General features: G+C 42.7%; 1 protein-coding gene across 3 annotated transcripts in view; it reads left to right on the plus strand.

Annotated features, from left to right (window-relative positions):
* The window catches only part of CUNH9orf3 (chromosome unknown C9orf3 homolog), a 326108-nt gene that overhangs the window by 134873 nt on the left and 177118 nt on the right, over positions 1-14117 (plus strand). For 2 of the 3 annotated variants that reach the window (XM_019554787.1, XM_019554789.1), the window contains exons 6-7: positions 6120-6309; positions 8516-8625. In XM_019554787.1, the coding sequence (XP_019410332.1) occupies positions 6120-6309; positions 8516-8625 (300 nt within the window). The remainder of the gene's footprint in view (positions 1-6119; positions 6310-8515; positions 8626-14117) is intronic. The other variant, XM_019554788.1, reaches the window with a different exon arrangement.

Consider the following 14117-nt stretch of genomic DNA (forward strand, 5'->3'; position numbering starts at 1 on the left):
TGCAAGGGGCCCCCATTACCTGGGACCTTCTTTTTAGGAAAAGGGCTCTCAGGAAGGCTGGAAGAAACACTTCAAGGACTCCTTCAAGTCATTCTTGAAACATTTCAACATTGACCCGAAGTTCTGGGAAGGACTTGCTCATGATCATTCCACCTGATGAAGCCTCATCCATAGTGGAGCTACCATCTATGAGCAGAGAAGAACTGCTAAGGCAGAAATGCAAACAGCATAAATCTTGCAACACCAGCATGTCTGCTGTTGATCAAGGAACCCAAAACAGCATTTCTTGCTCAGTGTGCCATAGATAGTTCTAAATACAAATTGGTCTGATCAGCCATTCGCGTGTTCACAGAAACCAAACCAACTGGTGATGTCATGGTCATCTTCAAATTTGAAGGACAAACAACAATTATATAATTAACTGGTTTATTGCACAATTAATTTAGACCAGCTCCATGTGCAGAATAAATCTCACACCATAAAAAGGTCCATCCAGCTGGACAATGTGCAATAACTGGGGCTTTTAGTCCCAGCAGTAACCTATGGCTCCTGGGACAGAGAGGCCCACAGCTGATGGGACTCTTTGTCCTGGTAGCACCCCATGGAGATGCAGAGCTTGCTCCTTGACAGTGCATCCCACAGCTGAAGTAGCTTGCTACTTGCCAATGCAGAGGAAGCCTGGGATAGTGATCCCAGGCTTGCCCTCCTCTGACAACAAGGCATGGTAAGATTTGATGCTGGATCCTACATGACATGGCAGGAGGCACAATTGTGTGGATCACACATCAGATCCTATCACACCTTTTCCTGAATGTCTGTAGGGGCTCCCACTGTGTTCTGCCTCTACTGTCTATTATCACAGACTCCCCTGTGATAACAGACAGTACCCCGGCACCCCTCCCCATGCCAACAAGCCAGGAGAGTGTCAAGTGGTATGGGGGCTCTGGTGGGAGGGGTGCTGAGGAAGAGCAGAGGCAAGGCACACTTGTTCTCTCCCCTTCCCTTAGGGGAGGAGAAAGGACCAGAGCACTTTGGGATGCTGGAGGACCACACCCCCTGTAGAACATGTAGAGTGCTTTGCTTTGAAGCATTTCTAAACTAGTAGTTGTTTCCTACAGGATTATTTTTGGAGTGCTTTTGCTGTTTTTCTGGAGTCCTACAAAAGGCATATACTTCTGTCTCCTCAGCCTTTGAAGTGGTTCAAAGGTGTTTAAATTGCTTTAAACCTTATACCTGTCCAGTGCCTGAGAATAAATTGCAAAATCTATACTTAACACAGCAGCAATATTTTCATTGTGACAGTATCATTGATAGAGAAGATCTGTCACAGTGAGTAACACCAAAGGTCAGACATTATGTCTCTCTCTCTTATTCAGCAAACCAGGTTTCTAAATGGGAAAAATAAACTGAGCTGGAGATAGTTCATTGTTTTCAGTTTTGTACTGTGGAAATATTTAAGGTGACACAATACAGTTTTCAAAATAAAAGCTGGAAGAATTCAGGTGAAAAGCACCAAAGTATACCAGCACAGATATTATTGCAAACCTTAGGATTTTGTGACAAATATAAAGATCACTCTAATTGGGGCTAAAATGTTGTATCTGATCTTCAAGACTAGGGACAGACATTTACAAAGTCTGAGCCAGAACTGGTTTACTTTTTGCAGGTTAGCCTAACCTGCAGTGGTTGAACTGATTTGGATGTTGGTAGACTTTCCCTTTTTGTTCCAGAAATGTAGGCATATGATTTCAGGGGAAAGCCTAGAATTTAGCTTTTACCCCAAAGCCTCAGAAAACTGTGTTTTGGCTGGAAATGGCCTGAAACCACAGGGCAGAGGGAGGACATGGAAAAAAGTTTTTAAATACTTACCTGAAGCACAGAGAAGAAAGGCAGCAGAACCCCAGAAACACTGTAGAAGCCCCACATGTTTCTAGGGGCAGCCTAGTACAGGTTGAGCCTTTGCTCGAGCACAGCTAATCAGGTTGTTCGATTCCCCACTTTCACAGAGAGTTTAAAAGCCCTGCCCAGACTGGAGCAGGCGAGGTCCCCACTGCCCTAAGGGGCTGCGGACATAGGCATGCCGGGTGTCTGCTTCCACAGCCAGCTGTGGGGCACAGGGTACCCTGCTGCAGGGGCTTCCCCCTGGCAGGCATGGCTCTCTCAATCCCCATTTGTTTTGCTGCCATGTGGGAACGGAGAGGAATATCCCTCTCCCCTTCCCTGCTCAGCAGAGCACAGCAGGGCTTGGGAGACCTGTGTCGGATGGGGTAGCTCCTGTAGTGGGGGAACCTTCTACCTCATGCTTGGCCATAGGGGCAGGCACCTAATATGGATGTCCTGAGCCCTGCTCTTCCCTGCAGCACAGAGAAGGGGAGAGGAAAAATCCCCTCCTTTCCTGCACGGCAGCAAAGGAAAATAGGGCTCAAAAGACCCTGCACTGGAGTGAGGTAAGTCCCTGCCCCACACCTGACTGTGGTGGCAGCCACGTGGGACGGGGGAACTGTCCCTCACCCCCAGCCTCACCCCACTCATCCCACATCCAGCCAGCTAAGTAAAGCCTTGGCTGGGATGATATAGTTGGGGCTGGTCCTGCTTTGAGGTCCCTCCCAACCCTAAGTAAAAGTTGATGTTTAATAAAATTTATGATGGTTTCATAAAGAATTCTAAGTGGTGAGCTTTACTTAAAAGTTGTTGCTTAATACACTATGAGCTTTACTTTTTTTGAACAGTTGAAGAACAGCCTGTGTACTGCTCTTCAGTGGTACTCAACTGCATGGCAGGCTCCCTAAGTCAGAGAAAGGAGAGAAAAATAACTGAAATTGCCTCTGGTAGGCCTGCAGGGAGCCTGAATTACAGTGGTCCCTAACAATAAGTTGTTGAAAGCCATACCTTTGGGAAATTTTACTGGATGCTACAATTTTATCATTACTTCTATTATCTTAGCTTTTATATGGAGACACTATTGCATTTATCAAGACTTGAGGGACAATATTGTAGCCACCAATATGGGTGACATCCTATATTGTACATTAGAACATAATGTCCTCTGAGGAGAGAGAGGGGATTAAACCTATGGTCTTCAAATAGAAGTTGAAAATCCTATCTCTGGAAGGCAAATACATAGGTTTGTAGTTGAAGACTCAGACTTCTTCCTAAACTAGTGAGCATTGGAAATGCTGTGAAGGCAACGAGTTTAGACCTTGGGATGGGTGAGGCTGGGACATACGGGTAATTACCTTGAATTGCTCTGTGGTCAGACGTCTGTCTGGGATACTGTGAGCAGGAGGAAGAGTCAGAATGATGAAAGAGAACAAAATGAAAAGAAGTATTTTATGGGGAAGGGATGGGATGAGCATAATTGCCTTTATTTTCCAGACTCATAGGAAGCTCTGCAGCAGTGATTCTCAACCTTTTTGGCCTCAAGTTACCCCTCCATAACTTTTAGAAATGTAGAGGTTGAGAACTAGTCCTGGTAACCAAAACTGTACTTGAGGGGACAGGAGGTGCCCCCACCAGCACAGCTACAACTCCAGCAGCTCATATGCAGGTGGCCAGAGCCACATGCATCTGTGGCTCTCCCACTGGGCCCAGAGCATATGTGGAGCAGAGGGATGACCTAGGCTGAAAAGTACAGCCTGGTGACCTCGCATCCCCCAGCATGTGCTTGGCAGAGCATGCTGCTGGGAGTCCAGAGGGTACCGGAGGCAGAGAGCAACAACAGGCACTGCTTCTCTGTGGCATGCTGGGTTGCCTGGCACCAGGTGGGCTGAGAAGCTATTGCTTACTTCCTGGCACAGAGGTGAGGCGCTGCAACACCCTTGGAAGGATCTTGCAACACTGCAGGGTGCCTTGACACCATGGTTAAGAATCACTTAACCGTGTATTTGCACTGAGGCTCAAACATGACACCTGTGGAGTTCCTCACCAAAACTATCCTTGTAATTTTTTCATAAAAGGACTATATTGTCAAAATGTGACATTCCTGTTATTTAAGTACCTTAGACTAGAAACTATGAAACCAGAAAGCAGAATTTTTACCTTTGCTTTTCACATCCATAAAGGGGATACTTGAAATGCAAACCCTCCTGTGAGCCTGTTTATAAGGCATGGAGTTACTTTTGCTTTGTTTAACCAAATGGCCGAAACACTGCCAGCAGTATGTCTGGAATGTTATTTACTTGGCTTTTCTATGGTTTTTCTTTGTAGTGCTGCACATGCCACAGTTAGGGGTCATTTACTTAAAAATGACCACAGTAATACCTCCAAGTTACAGTTATTCTTCTCAGCAGGGACTTTATAATAAAAGGGAGTGTCTCATCGTGTTCTGCAGCTTCTGTACTTTTTATTTCTTTCTCTCTGACTTTTTTTTTGTTCTTAATAATCTGAGCTGGTTTTGGCAGGCATTTGGAGAGGTCCTGTTTATTCTTTCTCTTTGTTCTCAGTGAATTAATTCCTTTGATAGTTTAGCTTCTTGCAATATCTGTTGTGATATTAGCTGATTTGAATGCATTAATCTGCTTTTTAGACTTATTATTGTATAAAAATACACACACACACAATAACCATCTTTGGTTTAGGCACACAGCATAATAGCTTAGATTCACAGATCCAGACATGTAGACTAGTTGCAAGAGAGCTGTAGGTGTTTTAACATTTCTAACGGAAGGGTAAGGCAGGGTGGGGAAGCTCTTTGGAACCTAATGAATAATATTTGCCTCTTGGAAATGTCTCTAGGCCATGTGCTCCCCTCCCATGTTATAGAAGCCAAACTTACCTCTGAAGTCTTGTGGTTTTGGAGCTTTACTATTGTATTGCCGCTGCATGCTGTCTGGACCTGGGAAAACAGTTGGGATATGGATTATGCAGAGACAGAGAAACCCTGGGATTAGCAATCACATATTTTTCAGATGTTGTTCTATCTGCTTGAAAGGATTGTGCCTGTCTGCCCTTTCTAATCCTCCTATCAGTGGCACTAGCAGTCATTCCTGCTCCTTTAGCCCCTTGGGTAGTAGCCCCTGGGGACCCTGTCACACTTGGACTGAGTGGCACCTTATTTCAAGAGTAGTAGGTCCATAGGATAGGTAAATTTCTGCTTACCATGTGAGTGGCACAGTCTAGCTTAGAGCAGAAAATAAGAGCAGAAGACAGTACTATACCTAGATTCCTGGTCGCCCTGGGTAAACTTTTAGTATTAGGTCCCCTTTCGCCAGAGATAATGATAATAATAATTGGACAATGGAAAAAAATTACCATTTTCGGGCCCCCTTTCTGTCTGAGCCCTGGGTGGCCACCTGGTTTGCCCATGCCTGTGTCCAGCTCTAGCAGAAGACATGCAATACAATTTGTGTATTTTCTTGAATGGATCAGATCACATATACTAGCTGTTTTTCCATCTTCTTGCCATATCTGATTGCCCCACCCCAGGGTTACAAGAGTTCTTTTACATAATGTTGCTGACTTTCTGGAGTGGGAAAGAACACACCATGCATCCACATTTACATTATGGAAATAGGTGAAGGAAAAAGACTGTTAATCCCAACCCTCCACCTCCTAAGGGGATAATAGTATATGGTCCTTATACTGTGTTTTGTTAGCTTGTCTTGATTGTAACAAATCAAATATGACTTGTGTGTGTGTGCACATTACCTCATATGTTCTTTGTTGCTTTTGGATAGTGATTTGTTTTCTTTTTAAAACATTTTTTCTGTATTTATTTCCAGCTTTGATCATTTAACTGATAAATACCTGCTGTCCATATTCACGCCTGCTCTTCTTTTATTATCCTGGCTTTAATATAAATGCTTCCACTGAAATAAATCAGCCTTGTAATTTGAAAAATATAAAACTGTGGTTTAAGTTACTTATTACAGGTAATAGCTGTTTGATGGTTGAATATGAAACAACTGCTTGGCAGAATTTTAGCTTGAATCTTTGCCAGCCAACAATAAAGTACAACCTAATTCCTAAAAGCGCCTGAGCTATAAACTATCTGTCATGACCTAGCATGCATACAGTAATAACAGGCTGACAAGACTAATAAAGTCTACATATTACTATAGCCATGCAATGCATGCTGTAACTGGTCTATTATGTATTTGTCCTTCATTCATATTATGCAGCCCACACATCATCTTCCTGTCACAGAGCGTATTATCTGGAGGGAGCCATCTCTGTGGAACACGTCTATGCCATGAAATTGCTCATGCTTGGTTTGGATTGGCCATTGGTGCTCGTGATTGGACTGAAGAATGGATCAGCGAAGGGTTTGCTACTCACCTGGAGGATGTATTTTGGGCAGCAGCACAACAGGTATGAAGACAATAAGCTGCCTCTTTGTTTTATACAGTAGAAATCAAGAAGGTTCCCAACTGAATGCTTTTTAATATTCATTTGAATGAAATTACTGTAAATCTGTATTTAGTAGTAGTAGGTTAGCAGGCTAATTCTGCTATGATACCATTGGAATATGTTTTTCTAAACTTGTTTTACCATTACTTATACCCACATCGATTGCCAATGAACCCGAATCTTTTCAAAGGTACAGATCAGTGCAAATAATAACAGAAACATCTTTGTTTCGATGACTATCAAGCCAGAAAATTGCTATTCAGATTTGCCTCTTGTTCTCTAGTTAGTTGCTCTCCGACCCTTTCACTCATTCAACTCTTTCCTCAAATCTGAAATAATAGACAGTGCTAGTAATCCTGAAAGTGGTAACTTTCCTGGTAGCTGGAGGATAATGATGAAGATGAACTAGGTTTGACATGTGAAGAGATGATAGCAGAGTTGCTACTACCCTTCCTTTTGAGGCTGTTCAACGTATCTTCACCTTTTCCTCATTTTACGTTCCTCCTCAAAACTTCTTCAAGGAGGCTAAACAAAATTAATCTGTTGGTTTTTAAAGAGGTGCCTGAGATGTATCTGTCACTGTAGTGATCTTATGGATGGGTGACAAAGATATGGTCCAGGGGCCTGATCTGGTCCCTGGAGCCATGTTATCTGGCCCACAGGGGTCCCTACAGGTCTCTAAATTTGTAATTGAGAGCACGGTGGCAGTATTAATTGCTGTGGCTTCTGGAACTGCAACAATTCATACTCCTTCCACTCATCCCCAAATTTCCTGACCTATGGGGAGTCCTGCTGGTGTGATGGCAAAGCCTTGTGCGCTTGATTGGGCCCTCAGACCAGCCCCACACACTGGGTTGGGCCTGCAGACCAGCCTTATGCCACTCATTCAGTCTGCAGGACCAGACAAGTTGGATACCACTGATCTTATCATTCTTGTCATCATCATATCTCTCTATTTCAGCCATTTCCTGAGTCTTTTTCATCTCCCCTTCCTCTTGTCTTAACTAGGCCCAGTCCTTTAATCTAATCTGCATGTGTAGACTATGTAGAGCCATGCAGATCTCTGCTGAAGTCAATGTAACTCCATATGTATTAAACAGTTTGTAGGACTGGGGCATTACATTGCAATTACTTCTCGGATGACACTGTTTTTGTTTGTTTAATAAAGTACTAGGCATATATACGGCACTAAATAAAACCAAAATCTTTATGAGCACAACACTTATGGAGTAAAAAGGTTGTCTTTATTCAATTACATCTCCCTTTCTATCCTCAAATACTTCTGAGACTCCCACTTGAATGTCAGTCGGCTGTTGAAAGCTGTTTTGGTTCATTGTCATTACTCTGTTTTGAGCCAATTGAAAAATTACACGGCATCAAATAGAATTTTGGAGAGCAGGAAAGGAGCAAGCAACAAAAATCACAACTGGATGGTTTATATATCTACTAATTTACCAGACTATAAAAAGTATTTGTTATTTTCTTTTTTTGTAATCGTTAGGTAGTTTTATAGCTGTATTTTAATTAGAATACAAATATACTCTCAGACATTACAATAACTTCAGTTGCAGCTGAAATACGACGGTAGTGCAAGAGAATATCAAACCATTTTTCCATAAGGGGAAAGCAACAGTTAGTTGTTAGCTTGTAAGCTGACAAACTGGTGTATATTTTATTAGAAAACATTACTGCAAATATTCCTTTGGTTATGGGGGAGTGGGGGGAAGGGGAAGATACAACAGAGAGCTTTCACCAGTATGGCAGAGATACTAGGAAAGAGGGGTGAAATCAGGACACAGAACAGCTTTCTGCTTTCAAGGCTGGGAAGAGCAAAGATGCAGCCAGAACTGATATGCCAGGTATCTGGATTGTATGTTTGCTTCTTTTATTCCCAGTCACTGAGGGGAAAACAACATGCCTATCTCCTTCCTCAGGCAGAAATATTTAACCGACTATTGATTTGATGCACCCAGTGAGGCTCCCATTTCCTCTGTACTGCTATTAACTCTTTGTACAGTAGGTATGGATTTCCAACCAGGGTATGGATGTTTGTACCATTCTCTGTTCCTTTTGCATGTTAAAGGGAAACAAAACAAGTTTTTACATCAGGAAATTATTTACCAATGAGGACAACAAACAACAATGAACTGTGCTTTTGTATACTAAGCAGCTGCCACGTGATGAAGCAAGAGAGCAGCAGGAACTGAAAGCTTTGCTCCGCTGGCAACGGCTCAGAGATGAAGTGCAGAACTCTGAAGAAGAGCTGCAAGTATTAAGGTAAAAGTATGATGGTATAATGTTTTTCTTTGCTCGTTCTCTCTCTTTCCTATTTGCTGCTCCATCCATCCTCCCCCTTCAAAGGAAATACATCCAAATCATCTGATTAAATATATCACATTTCCTTATTTCTTTCAGTAGGGAAATATACCCAAATTAAATTGAACTAGGTTACTCATCTTCTGTCTAATGTGGTTTTACTTTAAAAATCTTCAAAAATATAGGGCTTAGTCTGATATAACATGTCTTTACACATTTTAAAAGTGTTTCTGTTGAGGGAAATAGCAAGAGGCCATTTCCTGAAAAAAGTTTGCTGTTTGAGCCACAACAGTTACTTTGTTCTGTGGCTGAAGATAAGCATAGAGGGGAGGCAGGCTGAATGAAGTTCATAAACTCAAAGGAAATGCTTTAAAAATATACAGACCTGTTCTCTATTTGGCAGTAAGTGATGCTATTTAAAAAAGGATTTTTGTTCTGTGTATTCCAGTTACCTAAATTGAGGCTTCCTCTCACCTCCAGTTGTAACCAAGGAAATACCTCAAACAAGGAATTACTTCATGTTGTTTCAGTAACAATGACTCAACAATCTGGGCTGTTCTGACTGGTTTCTTGGGGGTTTGCCATATTCTTTTACCTTGAGATAACTGGAGTGACTGTGTAACCTCCCCACAATGTACAGCATGTGGCACCCCACCCCATGGCCACGAAAATAGGATATCCAGATTTGCTTCTGATCTATATCCAAATTATAGAATCATTTCTACCAGGCTGGAAGGGATCTCAAGAAATCTAGTCCAGTGATTTTCAACCTGTGGTCCACGGACCCCAGGAGGTCCACAAAATATAACTACAATTACTCAAAAGTATGTGAATACCCACACTTACAATTCAAAGGAGCCTGCACATCTATTTGAAATTTCCAAAGGGCATTTGCACCTCCATTCGAATTTTTTTTAGAAGTCCACAAATGAAAAAAGGTTGAAAACTACTGCTCTAGTCCAATCCCCAGCACTAAGGCAAGGTTGCCTAGCCCATTTTTGAGAGATTATTGTCTTAACCCTTTCTAAAACTTGCCAGTAAAGAAGATTTCACGGTTTTCATAGGTAGATTGTTCCAGTGTTTCTCCGTCCCAAAGGATTGTTTTTTTTCCTCAATATCCAGCCTAAATCTTTTTTTGTTGCAAATTAAGCTAATTTCTTCTTCCTACCCCAGTGGCTGTGGAAAACAATTGTTCATTGTTTTTGATAGCACTTTTTATGTATAGGACGACTGTGTTATCTTATCCCCCTTGGTCTTCTCTTTTCTTTTTTTTTGGCTATACTTCAGCATGTGGTAAACTCCAGACCTTTTCCATTGTTGCCTAAAAGCTTTCCCTTTTGGGATAATGTAGTTCACAAGAAGCAAGTTATCCAGAAGTTCCTTCTAACAGACTCTTATTGCCTTGGAGAGTATTATGCTCGCTCTGCATAACTGTAGTCTTTTCAATAGCCACTTTAATTAATGTTTATTGATGACTTGTACATCCAACTTGTAAGCTGGGCTAGACAAGTTACACATTTGCAAGCGTGCAGTCTGATGATAGGTACAAATACAAAAGAAAGCCTTATCACTAGCCACCATACCACTGCTAGCAACACAATCACTGATTGACAGTTGCTGTTGTTTCGGGGTGTTTTTTGAATAAAATATTTTTAGCTTAGGAACATGGATTCTTGTGATAGGGGACTTATCTAGACATTTGCTTTCCTTTGTTTCAATGTTAAGGAATTGTGTATTCTTTTTTTTCATTAATTAAACCATTGTTGCTTTTTAAAGCCTGTGTGTGCGTGGCATAACAAAATACAATCTTTTGTATAGCTGAAATGCCCTTTCCAGTTTGACAATGAAGTTGGGTTTGTCTTGAAATCAACACTGATGCTTTTCCATCTCCCCCTCTAGATGTCCCAGGCTCTGCTCCTTTTCTGTGGTGCTTGCCTTTTGCATAGGGATATTTCTTTGAAAATTAAAAATAACACTAATTATTTCTTCTCTCAGACTATGCCACTAATATGAGTCTCACAGTAGGCTCCCTAAAGCCAGATCACTGTTTGACGATCATTGCCTCTGATTTCTGTGGCTAATTTTCACTAATCTCAAGAAGAACATTTTACTGAGTGCAATAGGATATAAAGGTTTTCTACTGCTTACTGGACGCATCCACATGAGACGTTTTACTGCACGGTAGAGCTAATTACTGCATCTGCACATGCAGATGCTTATTGCACAGTAATTGACTCTAATTATGAGTAAATTTGCTACTTGCAAGTAGCAAATATACTCGTGAGTAGTTACCACATACATAGTAGCACACGGGTAGGTGCCTGACGGGCATCTACACGGTTGCGGGGCTGGCACTGGGAGATCTTTATCTCCCAGCCTGAGTGCTGCAGTCGCAGGTAGGCCTGTGTAAGTTGGCAGCAATCCTATCCGGCTTCAGATCTGGCCGGTTTGGATGGCTGTGATCTGATCTGGAGCTCCGGACTGGGTTTCCACTTTGATCCAGCTGAAGTGGCTCAGAAGCTTCGGAGCCGCCTCTGAGATCTGGCCATAGGGTATAATGGGGAATCAATTAAGTAGCTATAACTTTGTTGTTTTTTGTCTGATTTGGATGAAACTTGAAGGGATTGTAGCCTCTGCTACAGAACATGGAACCTGCTAAGTTTCTAGAAGATCGGTGCAGAGGTTTAGGGGGAACTGTACCACAAATTCTTGAAAGCCAAACTCATGTCACAGCTGTGTGTTACAACACAGGGGGGTCAAAACTGCAGCGCTGGTAGCTCTTACTGAGGCTACAAATCCTGCCAAGTTTCAAGAAGATCTTCAGAAGCTCTGAACCGCTTTGGGAAGCCTAACAAGGCCAGCGCTTCAACCTGGATGTGCTGCTTTGGACCCCAAAGCGTCCGAAGCTTCTCCGGATCAGAAGCTTTGTCTGAAACCTCACACCGCCCTAGTTGCAGGGCCGGGCTGGGAGATCCTTCTCTCCCAGAGCCAGCTCCATGGCTGCTGGTTGGCACTGGAAGTTTCTTCTGGGAAGGATCTCCCAGAACCAACCATGCGAACATGGAGCTGGCACTGGGAGAGAAAATCTTCCTGCCTGGGCCCCACAACTGCTGGACTGGGATTGGGAGATGAGGTTCTCCCAGCCTGGGCCTTATGATCAAGAGCGGGGGCTGGGAGCTGCCTGCTGTGGGGGCCGGGAGACATTGTCCCCACCCAGGCTTCAGTGTTGGAGCCCACCCCACCAGCAGGGAGTTCCTGGGGGCAGGGAGCAATGTCTCAGTCCCTGCCAGGAGACAGTTGTCTCCTGATCTATGGTCTAGCTCCTAGAGGGAGCCTAGAGCTCCCCCTGGTGCCTGCAGGGACCCATTATAGGGCCTCAGGGAATGGAAGCAATCTGCTGCTAAGAACAGCAAATCTGCTCCTGCATGCCTGCACATGTAAACACGTGCCCATGAGAGTTTGCTGTCAAGTTAAACGGCTCCCAGATTATTTGCACGTGTAGATGTGCCCACTTTATGGCTTGATTTAGTTCTTTACTTTGCTTATTCTCTAATTTCTCTCTCTTCTTTAGGTGTGTATCAATGTAAGTACTCTTTTGCCTCATATACAGGAAAGGAGATTCTTCTGAATAGCATTGCCTGTTGGGCTTGTAAATATGCCATTTGATTCTTGAAATAGCCATGTAAGGGTATGAAAGATGGAGAAGCCACCCAATTATTCCCTCCATGGCAGCATGACAGAACTTGGCCAGATCACACTACTACTCTTTAGCATTTGATATTTTTTCTTATTGGACTAGTAGTCTACTTCCCTGACTTTCTCCTGATGGTGGACACCAAACCTGGTGATCTCTGGTTTTTGGGTTTTTTGGGATTTAAGCCCTATCCATCATGCAGTAGTCAGATGCTTCCTGCAAACTCATGCGTGCCTACTGTATCTGGATGTATACCAGCCTGGTGCACATTATTGTCACTCCTTTTCACAAAGAGTACATAAGTAGTGGGATGCTTATCATAAACCCTGTTTATTAAAGCAGTCCATAGATATCACTTAGGACTTTTTAAGAAATGAGTTCCTAAGACCTGTCAGATACCTAAGAAGTAAATGTCTATGAATATCTTTTACACACAGCTCCAAAAACTGGTACTGGCAATTCCTTGATGCTGAAAAAGGAGCTGGCAGTAACATCCTTGGCATTGAATCCCAGTATTGATAGATGACGTTTTTCAGCATAGAAATTAAACTTTCAGGCACTGCTCAGTGAGGCTCTGTACTCAGACAGACAGCAAGGAGAACATCCAGGAATATAGAAAGGGCAAGCAAAATGGAATCTGCTGTACTTGTAGTACTGGTAAAGCACGCCCCGGAAATCATCCCAGTGATGCTGATAACCACATAGGCACCAGCATCAACTAAGTCAGTAGAGTCACTCACAATATCAGAAAAAATGCTACAACTATCTGAGGGATGAAACTGGTACCAAGATTGTTGTTAGCACTGAAACAGATGCTGGTATCTTGGAAGTGACCCTTCAGGAAGTATATCCCATTTCTTTGCCACCAGTTCATATTTTCTTACTCCTCACAAGTATATACCTAGTTCATTTGAATTATCAGGTGACTCGGTGAGAAAATTTGGAGCCTCTTTTTTCAGTATCCACTACATTGCTATGGCTGGCAATGAATGGGTCAGCATTGTGTACCCTATGTACTATGCATGCTATTGGGGTCTACCAGCTCAGGCTTGATCTCCTTGTCATTGTGGGAATTGGAGATCACATTCTCCAGAAGCATCTCTAACTAGGCAACCAGCTACAGGCATCATCAAACTTGAGACTTAGCAAGCACTAACCTTCCATTCCTCCTGCAGATTTTTCTTTTTTTGCTGCCAGATGATGTATTAACTCAGACACCCATAGCACCAAGTGATTTTGAAGTTTTTCAAATGCTGTTAATAAAGATAGCAGACACTCTGAACATTAAGACTTCGGTGATACAGAGAAGTCCTATAGACTGTTTGATACCTGGATTTCATTAAATCCAACTAGAATTTTCCCTTAACAGAGAGAGAATTTTCAGCAACCGTGTGGGATACACTTGCTATTTATGCTCCAGTGAAAAGGTTTGAAAAACAATACCAAGTCCTAAAGAAGAGGTTTAAATATGTTTATGCTCACTTTAATCCTGGCTTCTTATTTGTCTCTGTGGTGATGGAGAAATTTAGATCCAACAAAAAAAGTTAAAACTTTTCATAGTTTCACAGTATCATAGTTTCTAGGGTCAGAAGGGACCTGAGCAGTTCATCTAGTCTGACCCCCTGCCACGGCAGGAAAGAATACGACCCCAGCAAGATGTGCATCTAATGTCCTCTTAAACACCCCCAGGGTAGAAGCCTGCACCACTTCTCTTGGAAGTTGGTTCCAGACCCTAGCCGCCCTAACTGTGAAGTAGTAC

Source organism: Crocodylus porosus, unplaced genomic scaffold (genome assembly GCF_001723895.1).
Source record: "Crocodylus porosus isolate Cpor-Errol unplaced genomic scaffold, CroPor_comp1, whole genome shotgun sequence".
Lineage (NCBI taxonomy): Eukaryota > Metazoa > Chordata > Crocodylia > Crocodylidae > Crocodylus > Crocodylus porosus.